The sequence below is a fragment of the Podarcis erhardii genome (assembly GCF_964252035.2).
Source record: "Podarcis erhardii genome assembly, chromosome: 3".
NCBI lineage: Eukaryota > Metazoa > Chordata > Lepidosauria > Squamata > Lacertidae > Podarcis > Podarcis erhardii.
In genome coordinates this window covers 92,647,652-92,665,595 of record NC_138507.1, presented here as the reverse complement: position 1 = coordinate 92,665,595, position 17,944 = coordinate 92,647,652, and the positions used below count along the sequence as shown (strand labels likewise).

Sequence of the window (17,944 nt, the reverse complement as noted above, 5' to 3'; positions counted from 1 at the left end):
TGGTCAGGGATGGTGGGAGTTGTAGTCCCAAACGATCTAGAGGGCCGAGCTTGCCTATGTCTGCTGTAGTGCCTCAACATGTACACTGGCTAATATGAAATAAAAGAAGCCAAAGTAAGTAGTTTAAGAAGTTAGCTTTCCATGAAAGCGACTTTTTTATGTAATTAGTAAGCCAAAAATTTCAGCACCAAAAAAAATCCAGTGTCTTAGCTAGAAAGCTGGGATTCTAATGTGGTTTTTACAGAACCATAGCTAGAGTGATCTTGCACTCCTGGGGGAACCATCCAGATTGCGCCCTCTAGCGATGGACAAATTAGCTCTCCCCCCCCCTCTCCTCCAACCCCCACCCATTCAATTCCTCACGCACTTCACTTTCACATTTTCTTATGAGGCAATAATCAATATTTTTATTTATAGACATATTTATGGACATATTTTAAAGTCAATTTTGTGGGTCCTGTCCCCCGCCTGTGCCCCTGGCAGGGGCCTTCCTCGCCACCCCCAGCTACAGCCCTGGGTTTTTACCTGGTCAAACCAAGTGAAGGCAAAATTAGCACCATGAAGATTAAAAAAGTGTAGACCTTATGCATCATTATTCTGTTTTCACCAGACCTATAAAAAAAGAAAATATCACATGATACATACTTATGTTATAAAACATGGGCCTTTGTCTTCCTTCTACCTTTCCAGTTCTTACAGGTAACAAAAAATGAAATTTTACTATTTGGCCTGACTGCCAATTAGGATGCGGGCCCAATTCAAAGAGCTGGTTTTGACCTATAAAGCTTTAAACGGCTCAGAACCACAATGCCTTAATTACCACTTCTCCCCATATAAACTGACCCAAACTTTGTGATAATCATCTTATGCCCTTCTTGAACTGCCCCTTCCACAAGAATGGGTCTTTTCTGTGGTGGCCTCCCATTTGTGGAATGCTCTCCCAAGGAGGCTCGCCTGACGCCCTCATTACATAGCTTTCGGTGCCTTCGGCTGATTAAACAATCTATGGCCTTTTAAATGTGTCTTGTGGGGGGGGGGCTATTTTTTATGTTATTCCTTTAATTAAGCTACAATTAGTACAGAATGCAGCTGACAAGAACACTGACTGAAGTGTCTACCAAGATAATATAATACAAAACATGAAAGATCTACATTGGTTGCCTATATTCTACTGGGCTGGGTATTCTGGTGCTTGTATTGCCTTATATGTACAGGTATCTGAAGGAAAAACCACCCCTGAATCAGCCTGCTTTGGCCCTTCAAACTACATGGTAGGCTTTCTCATTGTCTTACTACCAGGAGAAATACAGTGCATAGCGACACAAGATAGGGCCTTCTTGGGGGTGGTGCCTTGATTGTGGAATGTTCTTCTTCTAGAGATAAAGCTGGTGGCATTTTGGCCCCAAACGTTTATCTGTTTGCCCATGCGTGTATGGGATTATAGCTGGCCAGCAACTGATAGCCAAGAGAGGTTCTATGGGTGTTTTTAATTACTGAAGTTCAGTGCTGTGTTTTCAGCTCCCTGGAAATGTAATGATTTAACTATGCTGTTACCCATGCTGGGATTGTCTGATAAAGGGTAAAGTTTTTTTTAAAAAATGGAAGACAGACACGTAATAAATGCCATAGGCTAGGGATTGAGAACCTGTGGTCCTCCAGATGTTGTTGGGTGACAACTATCATCATTCCTAACCATCGACCTGATTGGAGTCCAACAAAATCTGGATGTTCCCTATCCTTGTCATAAGCAATCCATAGTCACAACAGGTCTGCCTTAAAAACATTCGGTCTTTCAGTGCACACTCCCATAAGTCAAACACTACACCTGATTAGAAACTTTAGCAAAACAAATAAAAACAACATGATAGATTGTATTAGTTAACTCACCTAGGGAAAAGAGAGTGGCTCTTGTTATAACATGGCATGACCCTCATGGTTCCTTCCAACTCTATGATTAATGTCTAACTTCACCTTTGCCTTATGGCATGTTTACATTAAAAATCAGTGTTTACTTGGGAGGAATGGAAGCTGCTAGTTTTTGCGGTTCTGCTTTCTATAAAGTATGTATATCCTTCCTTCCACAGAATTTTGAGGTCTTTAACTAACAAAAAAGGAACATATATTCTTACGTTGTCCAGTGCGATTCAAGAAACGTTGAGTACAATACTATTGTTGGCAGCAAAGCTGAAAAGGACCACAGAATGAGTGTTGGAAAGAACTGGCTCACAACAGGGTTCTGTGAGGATGGAGAGGAAAGAGAAAGCAATGAAGCCCATTTCTGTATAGTCACATTGAAAACAACTGAGCTGAAAGCATATCTGTTATATTAGCTTTTAAGAAAGGTATACAACTCACCGAATGTGGCTTAGTCTGTGGGAAGAATACAGAGGTGGTGACTAGGATTTGGCCAGTTACACCGGGCTTCCTCAACCTCGGCCCTCCAGATGTTTTGAGACTACAATTCCCAGCATCCCTGACCACTGGTACTGCTAGCTAGGGATCATGGGAGTTGTTGGCCAAAAACATCTGGAGGCCAAGGTTGAGGAAGCCTGAGTTACACAGACTTTGACAAAAGATTAAGATGAAAGAGAGTGTTTGCATAATAACAATTTCTGGGCAAAACCCTCTAAAAAAATATTTGTGGGAGGTGTTGCATAGGGTTGTACCATTTCCAGCTCATCTACACTTTCCGAGTTTTCCCATGAGGGCATTAACAGAGAATGAAACCGGAATGTAATGGGCTACTCACATTAAGATAGTGAATAGGCTTGGTTACATTAAACTTGTCCATTGTCGAGATAATGATGGAAGGGGTTGTCAAGAAAAAGAGCACAATAAACAGGAACAAGTTGATGCTAAGCCAAAGAAACCACCACTTCGCCCCTTGAACTGAGAGCTTTTCCCTGCAAGAGAGAAGACACAGCAGATCAGCAAGTATTCTATACTTTGCAATAATGGTATTAACAGATGTACCTGTTGCTTAAACAAGTACAAAGCATGGGGCAGGGAAGAAAGAGGCATGTTTTGAAGTAGGAACTAACAGGCAGGGTGATGCCTTATCCCTTTTAAACATGACTGTGAGGAGGGCGGTTATTGTTTTGCTGTTTTGTTAAATTATTTACTTGTTTTTATCCTGTATTTTATTCTGTGATCTGCCCTGAGATCTTATGATGAAGGGCAGTATATAAATCTAATAAATGATAAAAAAAAAAGTTACCAACAGATATCCTCTGGATAAGTAGCATATGCAACATTCCACTTTGAAACAGAGAGTTCCTTGCTGTAGGCTGACGGCTGAGGTTCTGCAACACACCTAAAGCCTTGACATTTACAGGCATTGAAATCTTTAAGAATACTGCAATAAAATAAAGTATTTCAGCATTCATACTTGGAATTACTTGATAATGTACAGAGAAACTGATAGGAAAGTTACTATGCATGATCAAAGCAACCCCTGTGTAACCTTTCAATGTCACACAGCCACCAGAGGGTAACAATCAATATTGTTTCTTAGATTAAAACTGTGTATGCAGACACAAGTTATAACATATAAAAGTAATCTAACTCTGAGTAGGCCATTCAGGCTGCAAGTACTTTAAATATCATTCACAACCTTGTTGTGGTTTTCACTGCCAAAAAACTAATACAGAAACTCTTCTGGAATTTGGATCCGTAGGTCTTTCAGATAAATGCAGTTCAAACAGAAGAGGTTCATTGTTTGATTAAGACAAAAGTCAATTGCTAAAATTAGTTAAATGTGAGGGGAGGAATGGGTGAAAAACATCAGATGAGCTGAAAAGGCAATGTACTCTGAGTTCCATCTGCTGACTTCCTGTGGTATTTAAACAGATGCATGATTGGTTTGGGCAGGGGGTGGGGTGAACTGGGATTGGTTTGTGTTTCATTTAGTGTAAATAATTCAGCTTTGATGACCATATTGAATTAAAAGAACAAAACACTTACTGTGTTGCCATGCCTTTCTCCTCAAATGTTACAAAAGCCATTCCCAGTGGCTTCTCATAAATTAGCTTTTCCTCTTTCAAATATTCGCTCAAATATTTATTGCTAACCTTGGTGTAGTAATCTATAGCATCCTCCTGTTGAAAGGAAGATTCTGTTACAAAAACAGTGTTGAATAGTTCTTACAGTTCAGATCTGGAAATGGTACTGTTTTCACTTTTCATATATTAAGCTCTTCCTATTTTAAACAGAGACATCATATACAAAAACTACAAAGCATTTTATCTTCCACACAGTTTTAAAACAAGTAATAAAACAGGCTCTTTACCTTTTTGCAACCTCTGACATCACAACAGCAGAACTGGCCAAACCATTTTGTGTTAATGAGACATCGTTTACCACTCTTCTGAAACGCTTGTGTATAATAAGCCACATGTTTCTCTGCCTTTTTTCTGGGCACAAACACATAAGGTTTCATGATGCAAAAACAGATTAATTCCCCAAAACTATGTGCCCATCTTAAAAATACATTTTTATAAGTAAGAGTTACAGAACAGCCCAAATACATACATATAATGCAACATGTGTACTAAAGATCTAAAACTTGTATCAGCTTATGAATGCCAAATCTTGCAGATACCGTATTTTTCGCTCGATAACACGCACCTGACCATAACACGCACATAGTTTTTAGAGGAGGAAAACAAGAAAAAAAAATTCTGAATGAAACAGTGGATGTATCATTTTTGTGCTTCATGCTGTGGCCACAGACATGTGATTTGATGGTGAGTTTGGGGTAGCCCAATGCAAAAATCCTGAGAATCCATGTGGATCTGTGCTTTGTAACCATGTTTTTGCACCATTGCAGCCCCAGGCAACAGTGGGTGCGTGATTTTTTTGGTGCAGGCTGTAGCCATGGATATGCTATGTGATCTGATGGTGAGTTTGGGGTAGCCCAATGCAAAAATCCTAAGGATCCATGTGGATCCATGCTTTGTAACCACGTTTTTGTACCATTGCAGCCCCAGGCAACAGTGGGTGCGTGATTTTTATGGTGCAGGCTGTAGCCATGGACATGCTATGTGATCTGATGGTGAATTTGGGGTGACCCAATGCAAAGATCCTGAGGATCCATGTGGATCCGTGCTTTGTAATCACGTTTTTGCACCATTGCAGCCCTGTTTTTGCATCAGATCATTGCTATGTGATCTGATGGTGAATTTGGGGTGACCCAATGCAAAGATCCTGAGGATCCATGTGGATCCGTGCTTTGTAACCACGTTTTAAGTGGGGAGGGAAGGAAAAACATAGAAGGGACAAGGAGCACCGAGAGGGGTGTGTGGAGAAGCAGCTGGCTAAGAATGCAGGAGAGGGGTTTTACCGGAGGGAGGAAAGGAAGGCAAAAGTTGTCCCCCCCACCCAAGCCAGCCAGCCAGCCAGCTCGCGCGCGCGCGCTCTCTCTCTCTCTCTCTCTCTCTCTGCCCCCCCCCCTGCATGTTGCCTGCGAGTCCCTAGACGCAGCAGCACCGGAGCACTGAGAGGCATTAGAAGGAAGGACGCTCTGCTTTCCACTCTGCTTGCCTGGAGGGGAGGGGTTTTCTCTGCTCTTTGTTCCGTTTGAGCAAACACAGTAACGAAACAGAAGTGGGTGGGCAGTAAGACCCTGAGGCAGAATGCAGGAAAGCAGCAGATTCCTCTTTTCAAGGCATCCCTTCTCCAGAAGATTTGATATTTGCCTGATTTTTGCCTTCACTCGCGCCAGTCCAGGGACCACACATTCGCTCAATAACACGCACAGACATTTCCCCTTACTTTTTAGGAGAAAAAATCTGCGTGTTATAGAGGGAAAAATACGGTATGCACTATGTAGACCAATGGTGTTCCTATAATGTGGAAGTATCATCCTCTATATTTCTGTATATATTATGTTTTTGTCCTACCCTTCCCCAAGGAGTCATCCATGAGGCTCTCTTATTTTACCCTCACGATATTCCTCTAGGATAGACTAAAGCTGAGAGACAGCAATTGGCCCAAGATCATACGCTGAGTTTCTTCGCCTCATAAGAGATTTGAATCTGGAGGTGTGGGCTAGAATGAAATTATCATTTTGGGGAAGAATTTCCACGATAAAAATGACGGTGCTACCAAAGATGTTATTTTTATTTCAGACCATACCCATATTAAAGGGTATAGGAATCTTTAAAGAATGGCAAAAAGTGATTTCAAGGTATATCTGGCAGGGGAAGAAGCCTAGAATAAAATTTAAGTTATTGACGGATGTAAAAGAAAGAGGAGGCTTCGCCCTGCCAGATTTGAGACTGTATTATGAAGCAGCTTGTCTATGCTGGTTAAAAGAATGGATAAAGGTAGAAAACAATGAATTACTAGACCTTGAAGGATTTGATAACAGATTTGGGTGGCACGCGTATCTTTGGTGTGATAAAAAGAAGGTTCATAAAGGATTTGGAAACCACATCTTCAGGGGCTCTTTAATAGAGGTCTGGGAAAGATATAAAAATATATTGGAACCAAAAGTCCCACACTGGTTGTCTCTGTTAGAGGTAATAAGTGTGAAGAAGACTAATATGAGAGACAATTGGGCTACTTATGGTGAACTGGTAATTAACGAGGGAGGGAAATGGAAATTGAAGCCATATGAACAAGTTAAAAAGCAAGTTTATGATTGGTTGCATTATTTCCAGTTAAATGAAATATTTAAAAAAGATTTGAAGGAAAAAGGTTATATAGAAAAAGAATCAAGTTTCCAAAAAGACATAATAAATAATGAGCATAAAACTCTGTCAAAAATGTATAAGATATTGCTGGAATGGTATACGAAAGATGAAGAGGTTAAGTCGGTAATGATACAGTGGGCAAAGGATTTTGGGTACAATATTCAATTTGAAGATTGGGAAAAATTGTGGAAAGAGCATATAAAATTTACGGCATGTACATCACTGAAAGAGAATGTGATGAAAATGTTTTACAGATGGTATATGACACCTGTAAAATTAGCAAAGATGTATAAGGTTGATAACAAATGTTGGAAATGCAAAGATAAAGAAGGGACATTCTTTCATCAGTGGTGGGAATGTAAGAAAGTGAAAAGTTTTTGGGAAATGATATATAATTTGAAAAAAATGTTAAGATATACTTTTGTGAAAAAACCCGAAGCTTTTCTTTTAGGCATTGTAGGAAAGGACATAGGAAGAAAGGACTGTAAGCTTTTCCAATATGCTGTAACAGCAGCCAGAATCCTGTTGGCCCAGAAGTGGAAACAAGAGGAGATGCCGACGATAGAAGAATGGAGATCAAAATTGATTGACTATGCAGAATTGGATAAATTAACTGGGAAAATCAGATATACTAAAGACCAAAAGTTCATCGAGGACTGGGGAAAATTTGTGGATTATCTGAAAAATATATGTGGTGTAAATACAACGCTAGTGGGATTTAAAGAGGCACTGTAAAAAAAAAAAAAGTATTGTTTATTAGAAAGAATGGGAGTAAGGAGGAATAATGGCAATACGAAAGAAGGGAATGTGTATTAAAGGTATAAATATGGATGATTGTCAGAGACGCTGAAGGAAGTCAAAAACAGTTATAATTTGTTGTATGCGGGATTAAATGAATAATTGGATGGAAATTTATAAAATGTATAATAAAAATTATATTAAAAAAAAAAAGAACCTGGATATCCTCAATCACCAAACCCCAACATACTGCTTTGCAATTTCAGGAACCACAAACTGAACTGGAGTTAAGAACAGCTACAGGGCTGTTTCACACTGTAGGGACATTATGGCTACATGTGGTAAAAGTCACTCTGTACATCTGTATAGAAAACTATAACTTTCTCTTGCTAAAATATTGTTTCTGTATGCAAAACTTAATAGTATCTCATGATTGATTCTGCAAGGCTGAAATATTCTTAACAACAGCAAAGATAATACCAGCAGCCTGGTAATGGTGATCATCTCTAGCACCAGATCATTTTGCTGTTAACGTATTTTAAAACGAAGTGAATGCAGTTTCACCAGGACATTTTTCATGCAGGTACCTTTCTGTGTAGAGAGAGGTGAGTTTGGCCACATTATAACATAGCTGGACCTCTTGTACAGCGCAGGTTGGATACGCTTCACTGCGAAAGGATGAAACAGATAATTACAAACTGTAATAAGATGGTGACAAACACTGCATTTAAAATAAGTAGGCTCAGAATATAAATTTAGACATTTTAACACAAGCCTATTGTGATTGGGGCTCAAAGTCGTCTGAAGCACAGACTTGCTGTCCTCAACACTCTTTAAAAACTGATTTGGTGGCATGTGCCAGAAGGAGGACACTCCTATCACAGCCTAGAAGGTACAGGACCCCTAGAATACTGTTGCAATAGCTACTGCCAGGTGCCATAAATGACCTACCAAATTCCCTGGTCATGATACTGCAGCCTTGCAAACTACACTTTCCAAGGTTCTGGGCTCCTGCTGTGTCAGTGAAGGAGGAATAATGAAGGCTACCCACATTCGGGTGACATGGGAAGGGAGCACAAGGGTGGGGAGGAGGAAAATTAAAACTTGGGAAATTGTAGTCTGGCTCAGCCCCCATTGTGCTCTTGGTTATGTCACTGGGGGTGAAATAGAGCTAAACCTCAGAATAGAATCTAATGTTTTTCTGGGTGTGTGAGGTTCCCCCCTCCCCCCCCAAAAGCTGTTTTACTTGAATCTACTTGAAGCTGAACAGAGATTTCACCCCACCACTGAAACCCAAATATTAATTCACAAAGTTAAATCTTGAGAACAAAGAAATTTATCAGAAAATGCTTCCTAGGAGCCGGTTTATCATACCCAAATAATATTGCTCCAGGCATTGGATAATCAGGAAAATTGCCACCGCACAGGTCAAAGCATGGTGCCAGGCAACAAAAAATTATACTCCATTGGCTCCATAGGATGTAGTGACATTCCATACAAAGCAGTTAGCCGAGTGCTGGAAAGTTCTCCTCTGACTGCTCTACAGACCCTCTCTTATGCCAATTTAAAATTAATGCTGGCACAAGTTTACAAAGTTGTCAAGATACAGTGCCCCTTGCTTTTCTGTACCATTCCAGCTAGCTTTTTTTACAGTTTTTCCTGTAGTGGGTGGGTAGATAGGACTAACCCCTGGTGCCAGTTAATATGGCAAGGTCTCTTCTTAAGAAGGAAGTCTAGTAGCTTATAAATCCTTGGCTGTCACTATACACAACACAGCTAGGGTAGACACTTAATTCAAGAACTAGACAGGCTTTGCAAATCAATTTTTAATAATAGTCTGTAGGTAAAATTAAACAATAACTTAGTTATGTATTTCGTTAAGGGAGCTTAAAACTACAAGGACCCTTTAAACAAAGAAAAATAAGCTCAAATAGAAATTCAGCCTCCCTCTCCCTCTCTCTCTTTTTTACTTACTTAAAGTGATTTTCTATGGTTGTTGCTTTGGCATTTTTGGGAAGATGAGTTATGAACAATGTGCGTTTTACCTACAGAACAGAAATTATTAGTTTCTCAGAGACTCTGAACTAGGGAAGAAGCCAGAAATGAGACACATTATTATATATTATTATATATTTCAAGTTGGACAGTGTGTATTTGAAGAGGAGGGAAAAAACAAGGATTACAAGTCTGACCTCCCCCCGTTTACAAAAAAACACTTTCCGCCCCCAGCTGTAACAGAACGGAATACAAGCTCCACCAAATTTCTTGCTTTTGTGTGTGTTCTGTTTTGCAGATTTGTCCCACAACCCAGCAAATCAGAAATGTGCATACATGATTTGTCAAGGGGTAGTTTTACTGGTTTTAGGTTAGCTTACACTAGGAGAAGTAGCAATACACATTTTTAAGAATATAGAAACTTACTATGCTTTCTTCTTCATATTTGATTGCTTGAGTGTGATGTCTCATAAAGACAACGGTCAAAATCATGTACACAACAGCAAAAATAGTGTGCAGCCAGAAAAGACTGTTGCTGTGGAACACAAGTTTTGGTGTATTAGAAGTGAAATGACTGGAGTATAACATTTGCCTAAGCTACTATTCAATTTATGACTGTTTAGTGGTCAGCAAGGCAAGATAGCAATCATAAGACTGACTATGTTACCTTTTACAACCTCCCCTTAAGCCATACAGGACACGTGTCTTTTTAAAAATGTATATTTTGTATGTATATTAAATCTATTAAAAATGTATATTGAGAATGCTCAAGAAAGATTACCTACAACCCAAAATCCATGTAAGCTTTGTGCAAGCATGGTTCAGGATGAAAGCACAATAAACAGGTCAACCTGAAGGGCCCTTAACTTTGAGGGCAAAGGAAGAAGCATTTAGACCCCACAATACTTCCAATAGCAACCCAAGTCTATTCCAAATCAAACCAGGGATAAGTAAAATGCAGTACACTTTCCGTATATCTTGTTCTGCCATGCCTGCTTTACATACAATACTTGCATTTTACTTATATGGCAGGGGGGAAGTCCCCAAGTGGTAAAATCAAGGAATGTGAGACTCAGGTAAATACTACAGTACATACACAATATACATATATGATGTTAACATCTCAATAGTTACATACCCTGCTCTTAGGTTTGCAATAGTAGTTCTGCCAAAGCTGTAAGGGTCTTTATCTGAAAAACAGGAAAACAGCGCAGTATACACACTTTGCTCTTGCATCACTATAATATTACCACTGATTTAATATAACAGTTCTACTCTTATATACTGCTTTCATTTATAAATCTCAAAGTAGTTTGCAATACAAATAAAAACCATTGTTAGTATAGAACATGTCATCAGTATACGCACCAGGGATGCTACAGACAAGGGCAAGTAAGCAAGTCTAGAGTTTTTTACCATCCAGATGTACAAAATAATGGAGGAATGGGGCAGAAATGACCCCGAGCCTCATATCCTAAAGCATTGCAGTAGCTATCATATGTGCTCAAAGATCAAGTCACTGGGAATCTGGCATGCAATATCAGCACGCATGCACTACAACAAGTCAGGCCAAGTTGAAGGACTCATTGAGTTAGCGAGGAAGGTAGATAACCTGTTACTCACCCTCCTCCACCTTAAAACTCATTGATGTCATTATGTATCCTCCATCTCTGTGCTCACCCTTCCCTTGGAAGGGCTGGACACACGGCCATTCTCCCACTGCTTCCCACCCCAGACAAACTCCAAACAAGCATGCTTGTACCAGTTGGGTCCCTCTGCCAGATTCCACAGAGGAGCCTATCCCAGGCCCATTAGGTTAGCAACAGTTATGTAGCACCTTTTGGAGCCTAAAAATCACATAGGAAGGAAGAAAAGACTCCCCCCCCCCCCGGAAATATAAAGGAAAGAGGCAGAAGGAGCAAGCCGCCACCACTCCCTTCTACTGTTTGTGGAGTAGGTAGGGGGTTCTAATTTCTTTGCCAATGTGGAATAGCATAGGCCAACCACTTGGATATTATTTTTAACCATTTGGTATAAACATCCCGATTCCTATTCTCAGAAAGAATACATGCTAAAAATGAGCTTCTGGGTTCCTTTAAAAGACAGAGAAAGCACAAACTCTGGCTAGAGATATTGATTATTATAATATATATATTTATATATATATTTTAAAAAACATGCCTTGTTAGTTTTATTGATTTCTTACCTACAAGCTCCAGCGCCTTAAGCATCGCATGTAAAAAGAGACAGATTTTGAGCGTGCCACTTTCAGTTCCATTGAATGTATTATGCATTATACAATCCTCTTCTTATGTAGTCTTTTTGCCAACTTAATCACCCCTTAACTTTTCAAACCCCCTTGGTCATGTAAACACAAGCTAGTTTAAAAAGTGATGGAAAGAGGCCTCGGGATTATTAGGAGTTGTTGACTCACTTTTTGTGTCATCCTGGGGTAAAAGACTGTTTAGCTCTGTTCATAGCAATTATCTTTGGTATGCTGAGACATGGAATTCTTATTTTTTCAGTGTCCACAACTGTGAACAGAATGGCTAAAACAGCCTAGGATGTATTCCAAGCTGGAGCTGTTGGTTCAGAAGGAAAACTACCTATACCAAGCTAATCTAGACACACTGAGAATCTAATATACTTGGCAAAAAAAAACTTAGTCTAGTTACTGAATACCAATGCATATGTTTATACTCTCCATGGAGTAGTAATAGGCTATCATCAACACAGATGTGCTACTCCAATATAGAAGCACTAATTTATTGTCAAGGCCACAATAGAGGTTTTACCAGATGCCCAAAGGTTTTCTGGAGAAAATGAAATAACTATGATATATCCCATCTACATAAGAGTACTTTAATCACTGGACCCACTACAGAGAGATTTTCTAACCAAGCCCCGTAAGAATAAGCGAGCCCTGCTTATCAAAGCATTAAGAGTGACATGAAACACCAAGTCATAAAAGGTTCTCACCAAGTAAGTCGCCTGATAAATTGACAGGAAGTATGATGCACAAAGACAGCATGCTGACTACAATCAGCAGGCAGATGAGATGGCGCTGAAAGGCGAGATAGGTAATGGCATCCTCCCCACATTTTACACGAATCTCTTCATCGCTGCACCACAAATAACAGAACAGGTCAGTTGCCAAGTTTTACAAAGGTGGGCGTATGCTTAAGAAGAAGGCTGACTAAGGATTGCATTGCAGCTGCAGACTGAAAATACTCTGTGTTGTACAATATGGTGGTATCATAAAAGGTCACATGGATACAGAAGCAAAAGAGGCTAGGCAGTAAAAAGACGCTGAACGGGTTCAAACAAAAGCACATCCACATGGAAAGAACAATTGGCATTTAGCCCACTGTCTACAATTTACAGAATGTGAGTGCTTTCTCCTGATTCAATTCTATACGGAATGAAAAACTTTTAAAAAATTGGATTACGGAGGCATTATTTGCACAACTAAAAGCAGATGCCAATTTGAAATACAGCTAAACCTTTGAACAGAATTATCACACTAAAGACAATATCCTGCAGATGCAGAAAGACACAGTAAACACAATAAAAATAAATAAATTCAATGTTTTTGTAATGGGGCAGGACAGCTTCGCTTACTGTAGAACCCAGCAATACTGACATGAAAAACTATTGAGCTGGACAGCATTACACAATTTCCATATACCAACCTGAAAATTATTTCCTCTTATTTCAGAGATACATAATTTCATTTGTTTGTTTTTTAGAAAACAAAGAGGTTTACAATATACATAAAAACCATATAAAATGTTAAAATCAGAAATCAACTAACTATTATAGAAGGGTATTTTCTTAACTGTCATCATAAGGTTGGCAGTTCTGTATCAACATTAAATCTAACCCTTAAGCATGACAGTATTTACTGCAAAGCACAGAGCTCTAGGTAAGATGTGTGATCCTGAAAACCATTTTAATGAGAAGCAGAAGTACACTACTATTCATTATAACTGGAAAAAAAGTTTCCTGAAATGAGATAAATTGCAGAGGTGGGAAACCGAAAGTGGAGTCCCTAAGGAAGCTTGCACTTCCTACTTTTGAGAACATCTTAAAAACTCAAATTTAGAATCATGATTTTCTTGGCAAGCTCATATAAATGAGTCAACAGCAAGATCTAGTGATCCTTCCCTAGTGAATTTTTATTTGGGGACTTGTGTCATCACAGCCAGTCTATCCAGCTATTAAGATGGTAAAAGATCAAAGAAGTGTGTAGGCTTGCTTCATATAATAATGGATTAGCCTTTTTTAAAAAGAAAAAGAAAAAAAGAAATCACACATACTGGGATACAAATTAGAGATTTTTTTAAAAAAACACATTAAATTTATAAATGCCTTTATATAACACAATTCAAGTCTTATTTCAAAGCTGTGGGCTTACTAACTGTTTTTCTAACCATTTTAACCATAGTGCTGTCCCTTCTTGCATTTAATATAAAAGCTTTCTATTCCGCCTTATAATTAATAATTCCCAAGGTGGCTAACCAAAATCCAATTGCTGCAATGATAAAGCATAGAACATTAAAAATGTACAGCCCTCTGTTTTCAAAATTGCTAAGAAACTGTTATTAAGCAATGTATAGCATAAAGAGCACTCAGATCTCTGCTACTTTGTGTACTCACCTCATTCGAAAGGCAGATATCATCCAAGAACAAAAACCCTAGAAGAAACAGAAATATTCTTTTTTGAACACCGAGTGGGATTCACATGTTCCCTGAAAAGATGCTCTTGGGGTTGTGGGGCTATCCAAAACGGCATGTGTTGCTGTGCAAGAGGATGCAAATTGGAACAGGAAACTGGGAGTAATTAGAAGCTATCCCCTTCGCATGAGCAGAAACAGCTCCTGCACCCAAAAGCTCTCCGATTCTTCTGCTTGGGTAGGAGGCAGAATGATCGAATTATAAATTTATATTTGTAATTTATTTTACAGGGGGAAAACACTTTGGGTTGGTCCTAAGCCTCCTAATAATATCAGGACACAATGTTTCAGAGAATACCCAAAGTAATTGGAAGGCTTTTTGGGGGGTGGGGTGGGGAAATAAGAAAATGCAAAATAATGCAAAATACTACTGACTTCATCGGGGTCCAAATCATCAGGATTGGCTAGATCACCAGATACAGTGGTATCACTAGAATACACAAAGGAAGACCTCAAAATTAGAATACTAGACTTAACAACAGTTGCTAAAATTCAAAAGCATATTTAAAAGAAGCTCAAATAAAGCAGCTAACAGAAATACTTCAAAGGGAAAAGAAACAAATAGTTAGGAGGAAAGCATACTATAGTGAAAACATGAATAACATTTTAGACAACTGGGGGGGGGGTTCTGTAGAATCCGTTCTGTAGAAATTATTAACTGTCATATCAATATAATGCTTTGCTCCCGAAAAAAGACTGCAAAGCAATATTTTTCTAGATCTCATTCTAGGACTAAGACACTGTGACACAATACATAGCTCAGATCCAGTATTTCCACAAGCCCATTGGTGCAAGGATGTTCCCAAATAAGTGGTTTACATTTCCTGCCTCTTAACTACTAAACCAATGGATCACATCCAAACTAGTGAGAGGTCCGTGAGAAGTATTCATGTGGTGTGTGCATGTCCCCACCGCTCAGAAACTACATACCTACCCTCCATTTCCATTTTTTCCAACTGGGAATTCATGCAGGTATTTCTTTACCAATGTGTGCACCCTTAATAAAAACAACCATGGAAGTGCACCACAGCAAATGTTGTGAGATTCCACAATGGGCAACATGAATATCCCTTTTGGATCTGTCACCAGAAAGCTGGTCAAGGAAGTCTGCTTGCTGTTCTTCTTTCCCTTGCTGGCATGGTCCCCTGTTTCAGCAGAGGGCATAGCTTTCAAAATAACCCATGATGCAACCCAACCTTAGGGGAAGCTACACAAAGACTTCTCCCCTCGCCCTTCAAATATGAAACTGACAACATTCTGGTAAGTTTCAGGAAGTATTATTCTTTCCTTCTTCCGTGTCCTTAGGTTAACTCTTCACCACCTCTCTTGACATTTCTCTCTTCCTTCACTCCCAATTCATGTTTACACATTGTAGCTGTTTGTTCCCCCTCAGTTTTTCTACAGAGGTTTTGAGCAAGAACAGTCTTTGCAAAACCTTCATATTAAAATTAAAGTGCTGTTTTATTTTCTGCAAACCCTGACCTCAGCATGCAGCAACTGGAAATGGAAGTAAGCATAGTTTCAGCCACTGCAAGAAAAAACATGCCCTGCACTTGCCGATTTCTTCCTAAAGATCTAGTCTTATACAGCTGTTTTGCTCAAGAGAAGTTTTGAACGACAGCGGTTTCACAAATTAAAAAAAAATGTATTCCAGGGCTAAACTAGGTGTAATGTTCTAAACTCATCGTTGACAATGGGCTTTTCTTTTTTAAACAACAGCATGCATGACCAGGTAATTTTCATGGGTATCACAAACACACACACACACACACACACGCCACACACACATGCTGCACTTTTTTATTATTAAAAAAAAACCCCACTACTGAAGCAATTCCTAACAGTGTATGTAGTGTCACAGCTCCTCCTCTTTGTAATCCATAGAACTGTTGGTGTTTGTGGTCTATGACAATGCCTATTACAGTGGTACCTCGGGTTACATACGCTTCAGGTTACAGACTCTGCTAACCCAGAAATAGTACCTTGGATTACAAACTTTGCTTCAGGATGAGAACAGAAATCGTGCTCTGGCAGCACAGAGGCAGCAGCAGGACCCATTAGCTAAAGTGGTGCTTCAGGTTAAGAACAGTTTCATGTTAAGAACGGACCTAAGTACTTGAACCCGAGGTATCACTGTATATCAAAGTGTTACACGGGGCAGTAAGTTTCTCTGCTCACACACTCCCTACAAGTCTGCTCTGGGGGGCAGGGGCACATGGCGAGAGAAGGGAAATGATACGTTGCATCACACAGCCAGAAGTCCTTGCACTAACGTAGCTACTTTTTTGTTGGATACCACTCTTGGTCACCAACAGCATGGCACTATGCCCTCTGTATCTACCAATGTTCTGTGGGAGCCATTGTAACATTTTGACGCTCATGTTTTCTACATCTTGAGAGCCAGTGTGCTGTAGCGGTTAGAGTGTTGGGACTAGGACCTGAGAGGCTGGGATTCAAATCCCCACCTGGCCATGAAGTTCACTGGGTGACCTTGGGCCAGTCACCGCCTCTCAGCCTAGCCTACCTCACAGGGTTGCTGCAAGGATAAAGTGGGGGAGGGGAGGAGAGGTATGTACACCACCTCGAGTTCCTTGGAGAAGAATATAAATGCAATAAGCAAATGCATTGTATAAATGAAGATTTACCTCAATGCTTCCGATACCAGGGCAATACGACCATAATCCCAGAATCTTTTTCTTATAAAAGAAAATACCAACAATAAAATCTAAAAGAAAAGAAGTAACATTCATTCAAAGGCATAAGGTTTCGTTACTTCATGTTAAGCTGGCTTCAGATATGACAGCGCCATAAGAGCACCAGGACCAAATTTTTCATACTTGACAAAAACTTTGGATTTTTATTGTTGTAACACCAGAAAGTAGCTTATGGCTAGTATTGGACAGGGCCTCTTTTAGAGCAAAAAGAATAAAACATGTGCTGTGAAGGGTGGGAAATACCTGTCTTAAGCTTGACGAGAAAGAATTCAGACAAATTCACGTTATGGTAATTCTGACATGGTACTCTGAAATATAGTTTGGCAACTACCATATGCTCCCATCTTAAAGAGACTAAAAAAATAATAATTGGAAAATGCTGCAAATCCTATTATCCAAAGATGACCACACACTTATTCTGCATTGCCTTCATATATATTTCTTTGGTCAGGACAAGCCAGACCTTGCAGCACAGTCTGTCTGAAGGGAAGGAAAACATTTATGCAAGACAAAGGATGCATCTATTTCAGCAGGGTAAATTACATGACGTGGGTGGTGCTGTGGGTTAAACCACAGAGCCTAGGGCTTGCCAATCAGAAGGTTGGTGGTTCGAATCCCTGCAAGGAGTGAGCTCCCGTTGCTCGGTCCCTGTTCCTGCCAACCTAGCAGCACATCAAAGTGCAAGTAGATAAATAGGTACCACTCCAGCGGGAAGGTAAACGGCGTTTCCATGCGCTGCTCTGGTTCGCCAGAAGCGGCTTAGTCATGCTAGCCACATGTCCTGGAAGCTGTACATGACCTCACTCGGCCAGTAAAGCAAGATGAGTGCCGCAACCCCAGAGTCATCTGCAACTGGACCTAATGGTCAGGGGTCCCTTTACCTTTAAATTACATGATGATTCACCCTTAAAGAACATAAACTCTATTGGATTGGACAATAAGTCCAGCTTATTTACAGGGAACACTTTCTACATATCTGCCATAGAGCTTCTCTTTTTTGCAAAGGATTCTGGGACTTGTCTTAACACACATGCTCAATTGACGTGGCACAATGACCATACTTCTT

General features: G+C 39.8%; 1 protein-coding gene across 4 annotated transcripts in view; it reads right to left on the bottom strand.

Moving 5' to 3' along the window:
- TMEM63A (transmembrane protein 63A) overlaps positions 1–17,944 on the bottom strand; it is a 38,515-nt gene that overhangs the window by 9,219 nt on the left and 11,352 nt on the right. For all 4 annotated transcript variants that reach the window (XM_081857798.1, XM_081857795.1, XM_081857797.1 and 1 more), the window contains 14 exons: positions 16,810–16,889; positions 14,540–14,594; positions 14,088–14,125; positions 12,408–12,550; positions 10,567–10,618; positions 9,855–9,963; positions 9,408–9,478; positions 8,021–8,101; positions 4,289–4,412; positions 3,964–4,097; positions 3,218–3,355; positions 2,750–2,903; positions 2,130–2,236; positions 526–612 (listed from right to left, as the gene is read on the bottom strand). In XM_081857798.1, the coding sequence (XP_081713924.1) occupies positions 526–612; positions 2,130–2,236; positions 2,750–2,903; positions 3,218–3,355; positions 3,964–4,097; positions 4,289–4,412; positions 8,021–8,101; positions 9,408–9,478; positions 9,855–9,963; positions 10,567–10,618; positions 12,408–12,550; positions 14,088–14,125; positions 14,540–14,594; positions 16,810–16,889 (1,373 nt within the window). The remainder of the gene's footprint in view (positions 1–525; positions 613–2,129; positions 2,237–2,749; positions 2,904–3,217; positions 3,356–3,963; positions 4,098–4,288; positions 4,413–8,020; positions 8,102–9,407; positions 9,479–9,854; positions 9,964–10,566; positions 10,619–12,407; positions 12,551–14,087; positions 14,126–14,539; positions 14,595–16,809; positions 16,890–17,944) is intronic.